Below are 17,107 nucleotides of genomic sequence, written 5' to 3' on the forward strand. Positions count from 1 at the left end.
TGTGCTGTATATTCCACATCCGTCTCAATTTAAACAACTATGAAAAGTCAAGCAAAAAAAAAAAACAGATTACATGTGAATAAAAGCAAACCTACCAAGCACCAAATTCTATTCAAAAATACACATGGTCTTATAAATCAAGTGGATATTAAATCCAGCATTATTTCAAAGCTGAATGTAGAAACTATGAAAGTTTCATAAAAAAAAGTTGACCAGAGAGCTTACAGGAATACACTCGCCGGCATTTACGAGTTGCCCTAGTGGGGACCATATACAAGACGATTGTTTGCCCAAGCGTTCATATATCTGCCTTTTATTGGTCCATTTTGATAAGGTTTTACTGGCCTGACAGTTGTTTCGAACTAGTTGGTTCTCCTCAGAGACCAGGCAGAAACCTTAATAGAGCAAAAACTCTCGTTCAGTACTAAGGAACTTGAAAGTGTCAGAGGGGTGTATGAAACCTTATCAAAATGGACCAATAAAAGGCAAATATATGGACGCTTGGGCAAGCGATCATGTCTTCTATATGGTCTATGCTAGGGCAACTCGTAAATACTGGCGAGTGTATTCCTGTAAGCTCTCTGGTCAACTTTTTTAATGAAACTTTCATAGTTTCTACATTTGGCTTTGAAATAATGCAAGTGGATTTAATATCCACTTGCTTTATATAATTTTGCATTGTCGAACTGAAGCCTTTTGGCTCTTTATTTTAGTAAATAGTCTTAGTTTCAACAATGTTCATTTCTACTCTGCAAAATCATACTTTTTTCTAGCAGAAAAAAACAGCTCAAGCGCTACTCATCTTGGTTTTCCTAATTGTACCCTTTGAACTCAAAGGGAGCATATGTCAATATTTTTGCTCTGGTATATACGATTTCACCGTTTTTCAACTAAGAACTTCCATTTTTTTAAATCTTCTTCGGCTAAAAAAGTCTCTCTTCCCTATACTATCAGATTATTCTGTCATCTCATTACTCTTCTAATGCCACCAGCTATTATGAACTTTCTGCTTTTCTTTCTTTAAATGCTGATTTTCTCCAGTCCAACTTTCCTAACAGTAAGTTTTCCTCCTTGGAGATTTTAATGCTCACGACTCACACTTGCTTTTCTTTTCCAACAGCAAATCACACAAATAGAGGTGCTGAGACACCTATATTCACCAACTAATTACACTAATTATTCATGTGCCTACCAGAATACCACCTAATCCTAATACCACGACTCTCCAAATACCTTACTTGTATGTCCTCTAGGTAATTCAGACAATCATGCTGCTTTCTTCTCTTATGGAGCAATACTCATGCTTTGGCATTAACCATGTACTGTCTGGTATAATAAGAATTCCAGGTAGGATGATCACTGTGACTTTTCTGCCTCATTTCTTTGATTGGATTACTGATTTTAACCTTCTGATCCAAGCATGCATGTGCACTGAGCATATCACTGAAGCAATTTCTGTCAATATGGAAAAAAACTAACTCACTCACTCAAATGCTCCTTTGATTTTTCAGCAGAAAGAGACCAGAAGAATTTTATTAAAACTGGAAATGAAACTCCTGGTTAAGATGGAATTTCTCCAATTATTCTGAAGTTTGTTCTCCAGAAATGACTCCTGTTCTATAAAACTTTTTTTTTTTTATAATACTCCCATTTCCTCCACTGTCAATCCTGCATCTTGGAAATTAGCCCATATCCAACCAATCCCTAAGAAGGTACACAAATCTTGGCGATTTATGTACTGTTTAATTTCACTTACTTCAGCTCTTTCTAAAGACGTTTCTTTCAAGCTTTCATTCATGTCTTGAATGGCTTTTATGGAAAAAAAAAATCTATTTCTTTTCTGATATTATAAAGAAGTTTTTAACCATTACTACAGAAAGTTTACTGAGAGAAAATGGTTAAAAACAAAGCTCCAAGAATATAATTTCTTGGCATCTTTAATTTAATTTATAACAAAGTGAAAAAACTTTCTATAACTATCTCTGATTTAGAATATTTTAATAATAAGGTAATATACCTTTTTATTATTTATATATGTAAAATATGACTTCTGTATTGATCAACTGGGGATCTTCCTGGATCATGCTACCACTGATGAAACCTCAATAAAGGTTGAAACTGGTCGGGGTAGTGGCACTTCCCATAATGCATGAACATTATGGGATACTGAGAGAATTAATGTGAAGTCAGTGCCTAGTCACTAAGATACTTCATGCACAAACTTTGTTGCTTACACTTGGGTAAAGGATCAAAAAAGAATATAATTTGTCAAATATAATTTAGAGAAGCAGAGCAGTCAGTGTGCTGCTGAAGAATGACAGAAGGGAGTAAGGAAAAGGGCAATCAATGATATAGAATGATAACTATGATCATGTCCTTAAAATTGTACTGGATCACGAATCAGACAAATATCCGTCATATCTCTGCTTGGGTATGCTCTTCCACGAATACTTAATATATCATAATCCCCAGATCTGGTCAATTTATAAGCTTGTTAATGCTATGGTTATCTTTTATATGATATAACTACCAGTGTTAAAGTAAATATGTTAACTACTTACATTAATCAGACTGTGAAGAAAAAAGTTACAATTAATAAGAGATACGTGATGATTTAGTATTATTATATTTTTTTTTTATCAATAATACTATTTTTTTGCTATGTTTTCATGTCTTGAAAGCAGTATCTTTCAAGCTTTCTCATGTCATGAATGGCTTATGGAAAAAAATAAAATCGATTTCTTCTCTGATATTATAAACTAAAAACATTCAATATCATAAAAAACTCAATAAAATAACTGAAATATAGATAGAACCAAAGGCTCCACTTCAGGGATGCAAAATTACACAAATTAAGTGGATATTGAATCCAACATTATTTCACAGCCAAATATAGAAACTACAACAGTTTCGTGCCAAATATAGAAACTATAAAAATTTCGGCAGATCCAAGTGCAAGCAACCTTTCAGGATAGGGGCAACTCGTGGTAAAGGTGGACTAAGTTCTGATCACTTTCCTTAGTATTTTCCATAATGTAAAGCACATCTCTTTGCAGACATGTATGATGCTGTGCATTATGGAAGGGGGCAACTACCCAGACCGGTTTCGAACTTTGTTGAGGTCTCATCAGTGGGAGCCAGACCCAGATGTAAATACCCAGGTTTAAATTATGGTGGATTCAATATCCACTTAATTTGTATAATTTTGCATTGCCAAAGTGAAGCCTTTGGCTCTATCTATATTTCAGTAATTCTTGGTACCTTTTAAGATGCAACACCTTTTGACAACTTGCATGGGAAAGAATGACATCTGCATCACTTCAACTGGGTCTGGTATTTACATCTGGGTCTGGCTCCCACTGATGAGACCTCAACAAAGGTCGAAACTGGTCTGGGTGGTGACACCCTTCCATAATGCATAGCATCATACATGTCAGCAAGGAGATGTGCTTTACATTATGGAAAATACTAAGGAAAATGATCAGAACTTACACTTGGATCTGCCAAAACTTTTATAATAAATTTAGTTTAATCCTTTATCCAAACAAAGTTTGCGTCTGAAAGTATCTTCAGGACTGGGGTAAAGTGGTGCAACATCGGGCAACCCCTTGAAAAGGTGGAGCAAGCTACCAACACTCCTATCTCAGTATCTCCCATAATGCAAAACACATCTCCTTGCAGATATGTATAATGTTATGCATTAAGGGAAGGGCCACTACCCAGACTAGTTTCAACCTTTATTGAGGTCTCTTCAGTGGGAGCCAGGCCCAAGCTGAGATATCAAGGCAGAAGCATTAGCAAGGTCATCTCCTCCTATAGGAGCTGCCAAACAGTGGGCCACCTTTTTATTAAATTACTCTGGATTTAGAGAAAGATGTTAAAAGTTTATTTTTCACTTGGTTAGACTATAATAAATTTAGCTTAATCCTTTATCCAAGTGTGTGCAAACAAAGTTTGCACCTGAAAGTATCTTCAGGACTGGGGTAAAGTGGTACAACACACACACACACACACACACACACACACAACAGTGGTACAACACCGGGCAGCAAAGTTGCCCGGTGTTGTACCACTTTAGGACTGGGGTAAAGTGGTACAACACACACACACCACAGTGGTACAACACTGGGCAACTTTGTTGACCGGTGTTGTACCACTTTACCCCAGTCCTGAAGATACTTTCAGGTGCAAACTTTGTTTGCACACACTTGGATAAAGGATTAAACTAAATTTATTATAGTCTAACCAAGTGAAAAATAAACTTTTAACATCTTTCTCTAAATCCAGAGTAATTTAATAAAAAGGTGGCACACAGCTCCTATAGGAGGAGATGACCTTGCTAATGCTTCTGCCTTGGTATCTCAAATTGGGCCTGGCTCCCACTGAAGAGACCTCAATAAAGGTCGAAACTAGTCTGGGTAGTGACCCTTCCCTTAATGCATAACATTATACATATCCGCAAGGAGATGTGTTTTGCATTATGGGAGATACTGAGATAGGAGTGTTGGTAGCTTGCTCCACCTTTTCAAGGGGTTGCCCGATGTTGCACCACTTTACCCCAGTCCTGAAGATACTTTCAGACGCAAACTTTGTTTGGATAAAGGATTAAACTAAATTTATTATAGTCTAACCAAGTGAAAAATAAACTTTTAACAAAACTTTTATAGTTTCTATATTCAGCACAAAACTCTTGTAGTTTCTATATTCAGCTGTGAAATAATGTTGGATTCAATATCCACTTAATTTGTATCAATAAAATAAAACTCTTTGGGCTATGCATACAACTACATTAGTAAGTTTCTGAATTCACTGCTATGAAATGTTAGGAGGGACAGGGCAAGTGATGTCATAAAACATGACAGCAACTTCAGCAACAGTCTAAAAAAGATTTAGGTTAGAATCAATATAAAGAAACATTTGGGGAAAATAAATACTTCTTTGCCAACTTCCAAATTTTAATATCCACTATTAATAGTCAAATTCCACATATTCCATAAGAAATGAGCTAATTATACATGTCCACTGTGCATCCATTTTAGGTTGCTGTGTTGTGATTAACTAGCACTAAAGCACCTTTTCTTAACTTTTTTGAGAACCATACATAAAATTATATCCACTTTGAAACAGTTGAAAAAGGTTTAGGTTAGAATCAATATAAAGAAATATTTGGGGAAAAATAAATACTTCTTTGCCATCCAAGTTTTAATATCCACTATTAATGGTCAAATTCTACATATTCCATAAGAAATAAGTTAATTAACCTGTGCATCTATTTTAGGTTACCATGTTATGATTAACTAGCACTAAAGCGCCTTTTCTTAACTTTTAGAGACTGCTAGACCATACATATAAATATATCTTTTTTTTTATTTTCGGAACCCTGAAAATTTTCATAAAAATTATTATCATCATCAAATCTTTCCGTGCCTACTGGCACATAAGGCTGCAATGTTGTTTTCCATCTGCTCCTGTCCCTCGCAGCTGCTTGTGCTTCTGCCCAGCTCTGAAGGAGGCAGGATGTGCATCTTGCCTCCTTTATTTCGGATTCCATCATTCTTCTCCAAGTTAATTTTGGGGGACCTCTAGTGTCTCCCTTCTGGAGTCCAAGTCAGTGCTACTTGGGGAATTCTGTTTATCCCCATGTGAAGAACATGCACAGTCAATTTCCACCTTCTTAGGCGAATCTCTTCATATATTGACTTGGAGAAAGTTTTCTTTAAAAGTTCCTCATTAGTGATTGTATTTGGCCAGAAGATTTTTAAAATTCTTCTTAAACATTTGTTTTGAAAAAATGTCATATTTATTACTTCGTGCCTTGGTAAGTTTCCAAGTTTTGGAGCCATATAGCAGCACTGCTCACACAATAGATATATAGATATTAATTTTCACTTTAACTGTAATACTTGATACTTTCCATAATTTATTTAATGACCTGAAACAATTTTGTGCTTTAGTAATTCTTTGTAAAATGTCTTCGTCAGTGCTGCCTTGTTTATTTATTGTTGATCCACAATATGTAAAAGTATCAACATCGTCAATTGTTTCATTTTTTAATTTAATTTCTTTATCTGATTTTTCATTTATTCACATGACCTTGGTTTTCTTCTTGTTCATACGAAGACCCACAGTGTCTGCACAGCAAGCAAAGTTATCAGTTTTTAGCTGTAAGTCATTTAACTTAGAGGACAGGAGCACTATGTCATCAGCAAAATTAAGGTCTTCCAGCGTGGACAAAGTCCCAATGTATTCCTCTCTTTTGATGATTAAGTTTTCGTAATCCAATCAATTAAAATTATAAATAGACCAGACAGAACACAGCCCTACCTAACTACAGTTTCAATGATAAAGAAGTCTGTAAGTTTTCCATCTACTTCCATTATACATATCCTTGGTAATGTTGAGAAATTTATAAGGTATTCTGAATTCTTCTAATATTTTCCAAAGTTTCTCTCTATCTACTGAGTCGAACCGATTACTAAAATCGATGAAGTTTAGGTAATGGGACTTGAAATTCTATACATTGTTTGATTATGTTTTTAAGAGTGAATATTTGTTGGATAGTTCAGCAACCAGTTCTGAAACCTGCCTGTTCTTCTCTTAATAAAATTTTTGATCTCCTTTTTTAATCTATTAATTAAAATTTTTGCAAAAACTTTTGTGAGAATTGAAAGCAAACTTATTCCTCTCCAATTTTCGTAATTGGTCAAATCTCCTTTTTTTTTTTTTTTTTTTTGATTTTTATAATTACTACTTCTTTCCATTGTTGAGGATTTTTTCTATTTTCCATATTTCATTGTATAACCTTTGTAACTTGGTAGTAGTTGTGTTAAAATCAACTTTTAACATTTTGCCATCGATATTATCATTTCTGCATGCTTTGTTAGATTTTAATGTCTTCAGGGGATCTTTGACTTCACTTAATGAAATCTTGTCTTTTGGAAATGTTCAAAGTGAGTATTACACTAGCTGTAATATTTTGCGCATGTTGAGACCTGTATCTACTTTTGCATTCAAAGTTTCATCAAAATATTCTCTCAATCTTGCTTCAATTTGGAGTCAATTGTCAATAACTTTCCTACTTTGTTTCTAATGGAAGAAGAGGTTGCTTTTTTTTTGTTACCAATGAATTGTTTTATAATCTGATAGAGTTGTCTAATTTGTCCATTTTCTGTGGCATGTTGTGCTTCCTTTTCTAATTCATCAAATCTCTAGTCAGCTCATGCCTCTCTTTACACTTTTATTTAGTTGATTATAATGATTGCTATATATCTTATATAATTGTTCTGAATTTGTATTGTTCATTAACTATTTAATCTTTTTTCTCTCTTCAATGATCTTCAAAATCTCTGTAGTTAACCATTCTTTATTTTTCTTTTTTTTTTTGTTTACCAATTACATCTTCAGCAACTTCATTGTAGGTATTCCTCAAGTTTTTCAATATTCTTCTACTGTTGTTGTTTTCTTGATTTTCCTCTAGAAGTAGAGGAAAATCAAGTTACATCTTGATTTTCCTCTACTTCTAATACGAGGGTGGTCTGAAAAGTTCTCGGTCTCGACCATAGATGGCAACACTATTGGCAAGATTTTTTTTTTAAAAGTTGGTACATCCTTCATAAGTATCCATGTGAAATTGCAAGTCATTCTATCAAGTAGTTTATTTTATACAGCTGTCTGAAGCAAAAGTGTTGTCTGTATCCCTTGAAATGGATAAAATTGAGTATCGCACTGTTATAAAATTCTTTGTAAATGAAGGTTTAACACCAAAAGAAATTCATTCGAAGTTCATAAAAGTTTATGGCACTCTTCTCCTTCGTTTTCGACAATTAAGAAATGGACTGCTTAATCTAAACATGACGTACCTGCCTTGAAGATGATCCACATGAAGGATGTCCAAAAAGTGTAACAACACCAGAATTCATTAATCAAGTGCACGATATGGTATTGAATGACCGGCGAGTCAAAGCGAGTGAAACTGACGAGACTGCAGGCATTTCAAAAGAATGTGTAGGATATATTTTGCATGAAGAATTGCAAATGAAAAAGCTTTGTGCTTTTTCATTTGTAATTCTTCTGTCGCTCTTGCTTACAGCACATCAAAAACACACTCACATAAAAATCTCTGAACAGTGCTTGGAGCGTTTTAACAAGAATAAAAATGATTTTGTGCATCAATTTATTACTATGGATGAAACTTGGATTCTAGTTTTTGTTCAGCACCAAAGAACACAAAGTCGGTTCCATCAGCAGGAAAGGTTATGGCATTGGTGCTAAAGGCATTTTGTTTATTAATTATCTTGAAAAGAGTAAAACAATAACCGGGGAATATTATTCAATCTTTTAACCAGACTAGATGAAAAAATTTGTGAGAAAAGACCCAGTTTGCAGAAGAAAAAAACATTTTCATCAGGACAATGCACCTGCCCACAAAGGTGTTTTGGCAATGGGAAAATTAAGGGATCTGCACTATGAATTGTTAGAACAGCTACCCTATTCTCCAGATAGGCTCCCTCTGACTTCTATCTCTTCCCGAAACTAAAACTCTTCCTCGATGGTCAGCATTTTTCTTCAAATCAAGAGGCGATTGCAACTGTAGAGGGGTATTTTGCAGATCTTACCGAGAACCACTACAGGGTGCTGGAGCATCACTGGAATAAATGGCATTAGTCTTAAGGGAGATTATATATCTTCATACCAGTAGAAAAATATAAAGAAACTTTTCACCACTGAAGATATACTGCTATGTACTGAATGAGCACATTCATCTTTACTGAAAAAAATAAAATAAAATAAAATAAAAACAGATAACATCTTTTATTCCTTATAGAGAGTAGGTGATACCATTTTAACCCTATAAGGGTTAAAACGATGCTGTTTTAACCCTATCTAACTCTTGGAGAGTGAGTGGGGAAATTTAATCCTGACCGGTAACCAATCAGAGATAGCTGGCCCAAGACTAATTATAAGAGGCATCCGATGAAGAGATGGCTGACATTTTTTGGATGAAAAATAAATTAATTAATGAAAACAAATCTCTAATCCCTTACTATAATTCCCTCCTGTTAATCGCTAACCTTCTTCCACTTACTATTTCGTTTTCCTGACTGATTTTTCTATTCTTCTACTCAGCTCTTTCCTTCTCCAATAAGAAACCATATTCGTCAACAGTATAATTAATACCTCAAATATGGAGCTCATCAACCAAAGCAAGTTACATTTATTTAAAACATTCTACTCCTAAATTTAGTGTTGAGCTTTCTGAACCTGCAGCCTAAAGAATTTACTCAAAGGATGTTGAATTATTATAAATGATCTCTAACACAGTATGAAACTTTATGAAACAATATATTAAAATATAAACTTAAGTCCATACCTTTGTACGTATTCGAAATATCTGAAACAAGGTGATACTTCTACGATAGCGAATAGTCACTGCAGTCAAAACACCACCACCACCTAATTCACGAACTGCATCCCACACACCCATTGAAATTCCTGATAGAGCTCTGGCAAATTCAAACTCTCTAAGATAACGGGCATTGTTCATATGAAGAAACATATCCAAATCATTTGGAGTGCAAATGCCTAAAACAGTCACATGTCAAATATAATATTAGTCATAAATAAAAGAACAGAAAAAAACAGATAAGTTAAACTTATTTTTTAAAAAGTACTTCATGAAAACAAACCTGTCAATGCATCCTGAAGAGGTTATGAATATACTGATAAAGATGAGAACCACCACTTTTTTTTCCTCAATCCCACTTGTGAAGGGCTGTAAGCCTCTAGAATTAATGCACTGTGGGCAGATTACTTATATATTCTAGAAACCCTGCTATGGAGATCATAAATAGAACATTTTCAAGTCTCATTCCAATAAGCAGGGTAAGGATCTCACAACATGTAATTAAATTCATCTACTACCTAGAGACATTCATGCCCATAGAAGAATTCAAGCCTCATATTCTGTTGGTTGGAAAATAAATATGTACTTAGCCAGGCAGCAGTAGCTGCAGATAATTAAAACTCGATGGCTGATAATCAAATTACACCAGTCCATAAGTCCTTCAAACAAAAGCAATGGACCAAAAGACTGTGGCTCATAGCATATACAAAATTCATAAATGCTTCTTTGAAGTAAGGGAACACTTGGTTCCCTCCTACTGGGCAACATTAGGTAGATGTTTTTCATTTCCCATTATGACACCATTTTATATTGAAATCTAACAAACCAAATATATATTTAGCAACAGAGCAGGATAATGTTTTTTTTTCCCCTCCCCTTCATTTTTACGTATTGTTGAAACGGTTTTAGTATTATTATTATACGGCCATCCTTATGGAATCTGAACCACATCAAGGGAGACCTAGACATTTCACCAAACGCTAACCACTATTTATGCAATGCCTGTCATACTGTTTTGAACTCATTCACCAACAAAAAGCAAATGAATGGCAATCCATTCTACTTATTCACCATTCTTCAAGCAAGTAATCTAGCTTGCATCTGTGCTAACCACATTCTTGTTCAATTTCCAAGGATAATCTCTAGTTCTTTCCCCAGTATTGTAATGAAAACATTTCTTCTTTATCAATCCTAAATAATCTTCTTCTTCAAAAAAAAAAAAAAAATTTAATGATATGTTTCAATAAGTCAATAGGAGTTCAATGAATTGATTAGTGGTGCTGTGTAATAGTTTGGGATTTCTTTTGCATAAGAATCATTTGAATACACAAAAGTCGATAGATAATAAGAATAAGACTAAAACATTAATAATGATATTAATTTTTGGAAAATATAATTTATTACAATCATATCTGTTAGTACACTGGCCTTTTATATGATACATATTTCCAGAAAATTACACTTATCAATTGCATATTCTGGTTCAAACAAATCAATTGATGGTCTATTGCTGGATATTGTCATAAAATTCTCTCAGCTGGAAATATGAAATGTAGTTCTGCTCTTAGAGTTTATGTATTCATCATGCTAAAATCCTTCTCAGAGGATGCTGTGAATGTAGGTATATACACAAGCACATCTATGATACCCACCACTGAAGAGTAGAACAGCATAATTATCTTTAATCATGGCAGACAGGAACACTACAGTGGTAATGGTGATATTACCAGTCTGGCTTCTTGCCAACTGCAAAATCTACACTTGTTATTTGTGAATGTGTTATCTGTCAAGCCCTGCTCATAAGAATCACAAACTACTCTCTTGGTTACTCACCTCTGGATCCCAACAAACCCTGGTGACTAGATCTGTGCACGATAATCAAGATGGGATTACAACACGGTATTGTAAAGAGGCATAATAATCTCCTTATTTCTGCTTGTTGGTTTCTTCAATAACCAAGTCACTCTATGAGCTGTTTTTTTAATCACTTTTTTGCAATATGTCCTCTGAATTTTAATTCAGAGTTCACCAGCACCTCCAAATTCCTAAGCTCTCAAAAAATTTATTGAAACCTGGTTCCCATGAATAGAGTACACAGGTGGTAATCTTTTCATCCCCACATGCATAACCTTACACTTTGTCACAACTGATGGCCATTTCCTCTTTGCACATACTGTGTATTTAAATCTTCCTACAAGATTTGTACATTACCTTTATACAAGTATACTACTGCTCTACCCAGTTATGCATTAGCAAACAACTGAATATTTTCTCTCAGATCAGTTCCTATGTTATTAATGGACAAATCAAAGAGCAGTAGTATTCCAGGTAAAGAAAACTGCAATATACCCACTAATCACAGGCCTAAATCTTGTATTCTATTCCATTATAAAATATTCTCTGATGTCTGTCCAGCCAGTTTCAAACTCATCCCTATTTGCTCCGATTTATATAACAGTTTATGAAGTGTGCTGTCAAATACCTTGGCAAAGTCCAGCAGTACCATGGTGTAGCCATTCCCCTTATCCAACTCAGCTGTCACTTTATTATAAAAAGTGAGTATATTACTAAGGAATGAACTACCCATCACAAAACCATGCTGTCTCTATATAATATCCTATTCCTGAATTCCTTAACAAATCTCTTCAATACCTTGACCATCACTCCTGAGATTGTGATCTGTTAATAATTTGCAAAATCAGTCTTGGAGCCTTCAGTATGCAATGGAACTATTTTTCTCTCTTTCTACTCCCTTGGAACCCGCCCCCACCCAATCCACTCCATTGGAACCCAGAGGTGCTTAAGGGTCAAAGATGTATAACTGAGAGTAGACCTCCACATAGCCTTTAAAGGAATGCGGAGAACTGACGAGGGCTTCTGACCTAATGTCCAATCCTCACCTTCTTGTGGTGCACCCTGTTGGGTGCACCTGGATACTGAATGAACAAAGATGGACTGGCAATTTGGGATTTAGCCAACCAAATTGTATTCTAATTGGCTTAAACCAAAATACAAAATGATGGTACAACATGACAAAATTTCATACCGGCTGGGGCATCACCCGGTTAAACAAGACCAGCGTTGTTTTCGCCAGAGAACCAGGGTGAACAGCAAAAAGTCAGCTACTGAAACAAATCTGAAAATACACCCCAACTCAACATCACCAGAGTTAAAGATCAGTACCATCAACATAAGAAGCCTGAATAGCAAAGAAATGGAGCAAGCTGAGGAATTAGATAAGCACCAGATCAACATAATAGGGTTGACTGAAACATTTCGTCCGGAAATGCTGAAGTATGGTGGTATAAAAGTCTTACAGTTGCTGCACTGCATAGTTCAGAAGGCCTGGACAAAGGGGCAAATTCCTGATGATTGGAGTAGAGCTCTCATAGTATCCATATATACAAAAACTGGTGAAAACTGTATCCAATATATACAAAAATAGTATTATTATTATTATTCAGGCCTCCATGGAGTCAAAAGACTCATCGCGGGAGGTCCTTCCTAAGAAACACAAAGTCTATCAAGACTCATCAAGGGGAGGTCCTCCCCCCGCTAAGAAACACAAAGTCTATCATACCACTCCTTGAACTCATTGACCGTTCTTGCTCTCACCACTCCATCAGGCAATGCATTCCATGGTTCAACCACCCTCTATCCAAAGAAACCACTCCTCACCCTCTTGCTCACAGTTTCCTTTCGTAACTTCCAGGGATGGCCTCTTGTCATCACTCCTTCCCGTATGGATACTGATGAAAAATAGTATCCATATATACAAAAACTGGTAAACCTGGTGAAACCATATACAAAAACTGATGAGATCTTTTTAGCAATAAATACAAAATGTTATATTCAGGCAATGACAATCAAGGAAAAGAAGGAGTAGCCATAGTATTCAACTAAATACGAGGCTAATCTTCTTGAATGGCAGGCAGTCTCAAGTACAGTGATGTGGGCAAATATCAGAATGGGGAACTGGACAATGAGACTTATTTGTGCCTATGGTCCCACAGAAGGTTCTACTAAGGTAGACGTGGAGGAATTTTTTAATGCTTTAGAGAAAGCATCTGACACAATGAAAAAGGAAAAGTTGGTCCTTGTTGAGGATCTAAATAGGAGAGTAGGAAATGATTGTCAGACATACAAAAATATTTTGGGAAAATTTGGAGATAAGAGCAAAGCTAATAATAATGGCAAATATTTGTTTGATTTCTGCTCAGGACATGGATTGGTTATTACTAACACAACGTTCCAACATCAAAATGTGCACAAATTCGCATGGAGAGAAGAGGCAAGGAATAAGAAAAGTCTCATTGACTATGTTATTGTTGATAGTGATGTTTTCTCCCTGGTGCAAGACACCAGAGTATACAGAGGATTTGAAATTGGAAGTGATCACTATTTAGTCTTGAACAGGATAAAATTGAATTTCATATTGAAAAAAATGACATGTAAGAAACTTTTAAAGGGAATAAAAGTTGAGCAGCTCTCAGATGTGAATTGTAGACTAAAATACACAAAGATTATTGAAGAAAAAATGAAAGAGTTTGAGAACAGGAACCAAACCTTGGCGATTCAGTGGCAAGCCTTGAAGAAAACCTGATTACTACATGCCTCTCTGGCTGAATCAATCAGGTTTTCTTCAAGGCTTGCCACTGAATCGCCAAGGTTTGGTTGTCTGCAAGGATAGAAAAATCAGAACTCCACAGTGGACACAGGAAGTTAAAGAGGCAGTGAAGGAAAAGAAGAAAGCATATCAAAAGTTTCTGGCAAATAAATCAGCTTGTGCTCTTAGAGAATACAGAGTGAAATGTCAGAAAGCTAAACACTTTGTAAAATTAGCTAAACAAAAGTCATGGGAGGACTTTGGCAACAACATAGAAAATAAATATCAAGAAGGTGGCAAAATATTCTGGAGGTTGTTGAAGAAGCTTAGAAATGCAGGAAAGAGTGCTGTAAAAGGAGTTAGAGATGACAAAGGTGACAAGAAAACTGGAGAAAAAGATATCATTGAAGTATGGAGTAATTACTTCGAAAAATTGCTAAATGAAACACGTAGTGATAGTACAGTAGTAAAAAACACTCAACAGGCATACAGTGAGGAATACATATCCATATTTGAAGTAGAAAAAGCCATCAAAGGCTTGAAATGTGGAAAGGCAGCAGAAATAGATGACATTCGACCCAAAATGCTAAAGTATGGTGGTATAAAAGTCTTACAGTGGTTGCACTGCATAGTTCAGAAGGCCTGGACAGAGGGGGCAAATTCCTGATGATTGGAGTAGTGCTCTCATAGTATCCATATATAAAAAGGGAACTAAGACTGAATGTGAGAATTACAGAGGTATTTCTCTACTGAGTGTTCGTGGTAAGATTTATGCCAGTATACTTGAGAAACGGTTGAGAAGAATTGTGGAAGAAAAGCTTGATTCAGGCCAAATAGAGGCCGTCAAGATCAGATCTTCACTTTATGACAAATAGTTGAGAAAGCATGGGAATATAACAAAGATCTGTATTTAAGTTTTGTCAATTTGGAAAAGGCATATGACAAGGTGCCAAGAGAGAAGCTATTCAATACGCTACAGTTATATGGTGTCAATGGGGCATTATATCAAGCAATACTTAGTCTTTATTTGAGTTGTAAGTTAGCAATTAGTATTGAAGGAAGTACAGGAAGATTGTTTAATATTAAATCTGGTGTGAGACAAGGATGTACATTATCCCCTCTGTTATTCATTATCTATATGGATCACATTATGAAGGAAAGTGGTATTAAACATGATATCAAAATTGGAGATGTTAATGTCAGCTCTTTGCTTTATGCAGATGATGCTATACTTCTAAATAAATCTGCTACAAGTTTGCAAGATTCCCTGACTAAATTGAATAACTGTTGTAATAAATATGGTATAAAGGTCAGCAATAAAAAGACAAAGACAATGAAAATAGACAAAATCGTTGAAAATGTCAACTACTTTGTGAATGGAAAACCTGTGGAACAAGTAAAACATTTCAGCTACTTAGGCACGATTTTTAGTGAAGATGGTAAATTAAATATGGAAGACAACAGAATCAACAAAGCTGGTATGGTGGGAAGTCAACTGAATAAATTCATATAGAATAAGAGAGAAATTAGTCGGAACACTAAATTAGCTGTATACAAGACAGTGTTCAAACCAGTTTTAACTTATGGATCTGAGAGCTGGGTCAGAAGTAAAACACTTGACCAAAGACTAGAGACCGCAGATATGAGAGTCCTGAGAAAGATTAGAGGCGTGAACAGGTGGCATCAATGGCAATATCATATTAAAAACGAGGATATTAGGAAAGAACTTGATATTGTCAGCATTCAGGAATGCGTTACCAGAGCAAATCTCAGGTGGTAAGATCACTTAAACAGAATGGGCTCGGAAAGATTAGCAAAACAAATGCTCTCTGCACAGGTTGGCAGGAAAACGACCCAGAGGAAGATCAAGATATAGGTGGATTGATATGGTACAATGTGCCTTAGCTGATAGAAATATAAGATGTGATAATGTTGGAGTCTTGACAAGTAATAGACTTATTTGGAGGAAAATTGTAGATAGGAAGTTAGTAATGATGTAAATTTTTCATGTAGTACTATCATATCCTGTACACTCCTTGAGGGTGCATGGCAGGAATTTCATGATGATGATTATGGAACCCACCCAGAGCTCACACAATTTGAACAATCTGGTGAAAGGCAATGTCAATTTCTTAAAACATCAGTGAAATAACAGCTGATCCCTACTGTTGTATTCACATTAAGGTTTTGTAATATCCTATTATCTTCTTCTTCCTTTCCAGGCTTATAGGCGAAGTGGCCTGTTCCGGACTCAATTCCATCTTTTTAAGGGTCTTCCTCTGAATTTGTTTAGGTATTCTCCTTCTATTCATTCTTAGTATGTGTTCTTTCCATTTTTCTCTATAGCAAATAACTGTTTCATTTAGGGAGGTTGTAATTCCAAGTTTTTTTCTGATTTTGCTGCTTTTCATTTTGTCCATTATTGTGACTCCTTCAGTTCTGCGCAGAAATTTCATTTCGGATGATTCAGTTCTTCTTTAATCTGCTTTTTTTATTGTCCATATCTCACTGCCATAAAGTAAGGTTGGTTTAGCTACTGTATTGTAGATTCTTATTCGTGTGTGTTTTTGTACATAATTGGGTTTAAAAATTTTAATTATAATGCCTGTTACTTTTAAAAAGTTTGATATCTTTGGTTCTATATCAGCTTCATTTTCATATGACATTGTGCAACCTAAATATTTGAATGTATTTACTTGCTCTATTATTTTGTTGTTTATTACTATTTTGCTTCTTATTGGATTAGCACCTTTGAAGGCCATGACTTTTGCTTTGTCTGTTGATATTTCCATACCATATGTTTTTATCAGATTATTTAGACTCCATAATGATTTTTGGAGTTCATCTTCATTATTTTCAAGGATTATTTGGTCATCAGCAAAAAGAAGATTAGCTAATCTGGTGTTACGGTTTATCTTGAATCCTCCTTCATTAGTTATCTTCCATTCTTTTATGATTTTATCTATGTATAGATAAAATCTATACATAGATATTATTATTATTAATATAATAATAATAATAATAATAATATCCTATTATTATTATTATTACTATACAGTACCTCTATGGAGTTCAACGACTCATTGTGAGAGATCCAG

The 17,107-nt window shown here is 35.1% G+C and overlaps 1 protein-coding gene across 2 annotated transcripts in view; it reads right to left on the bottom strand.

The window, feature by feature from the left end:
- LOC150107346 (protein THEM6-like) overlaps positions 1 to 17,107 on the bottom strand; it is a 44,182-nt gene that overhangs the window by 15,690 nt on the left and 11,385 nt on the right. For both annotated transcript variants that reach the window (XM_090391212.1, XM_090391213.1), the window contains exon 2: positions 9,371 to 9,582. In XM_090391212.1, coding sequence (XP_090247338.1) covers positions 9,371 to 9,582 — 212 coding nt within the window. The remainder of the gene's footprint in view (positions 1 to 9,370; positions 9,583 to 17,107) is intronic.

Source organism: Typopeltis vanoorti, chromosome 4 (genome assembly GCF_054136105.1).
Source record: "Typopeltis vanoorti isolate ZY-2024b chromosome 4, IOZ_Tvanoo_1.0, whole genome shotgun sequence".
In the NCBI taxonomy this organism is placed as follows: domain Eukaryota; kingdom Metazoa; phylum Arthropoda; class Arachnida; order Uropygi; family Thelyphonidae; genus Typopeltis; species Typopeltis vanoorti.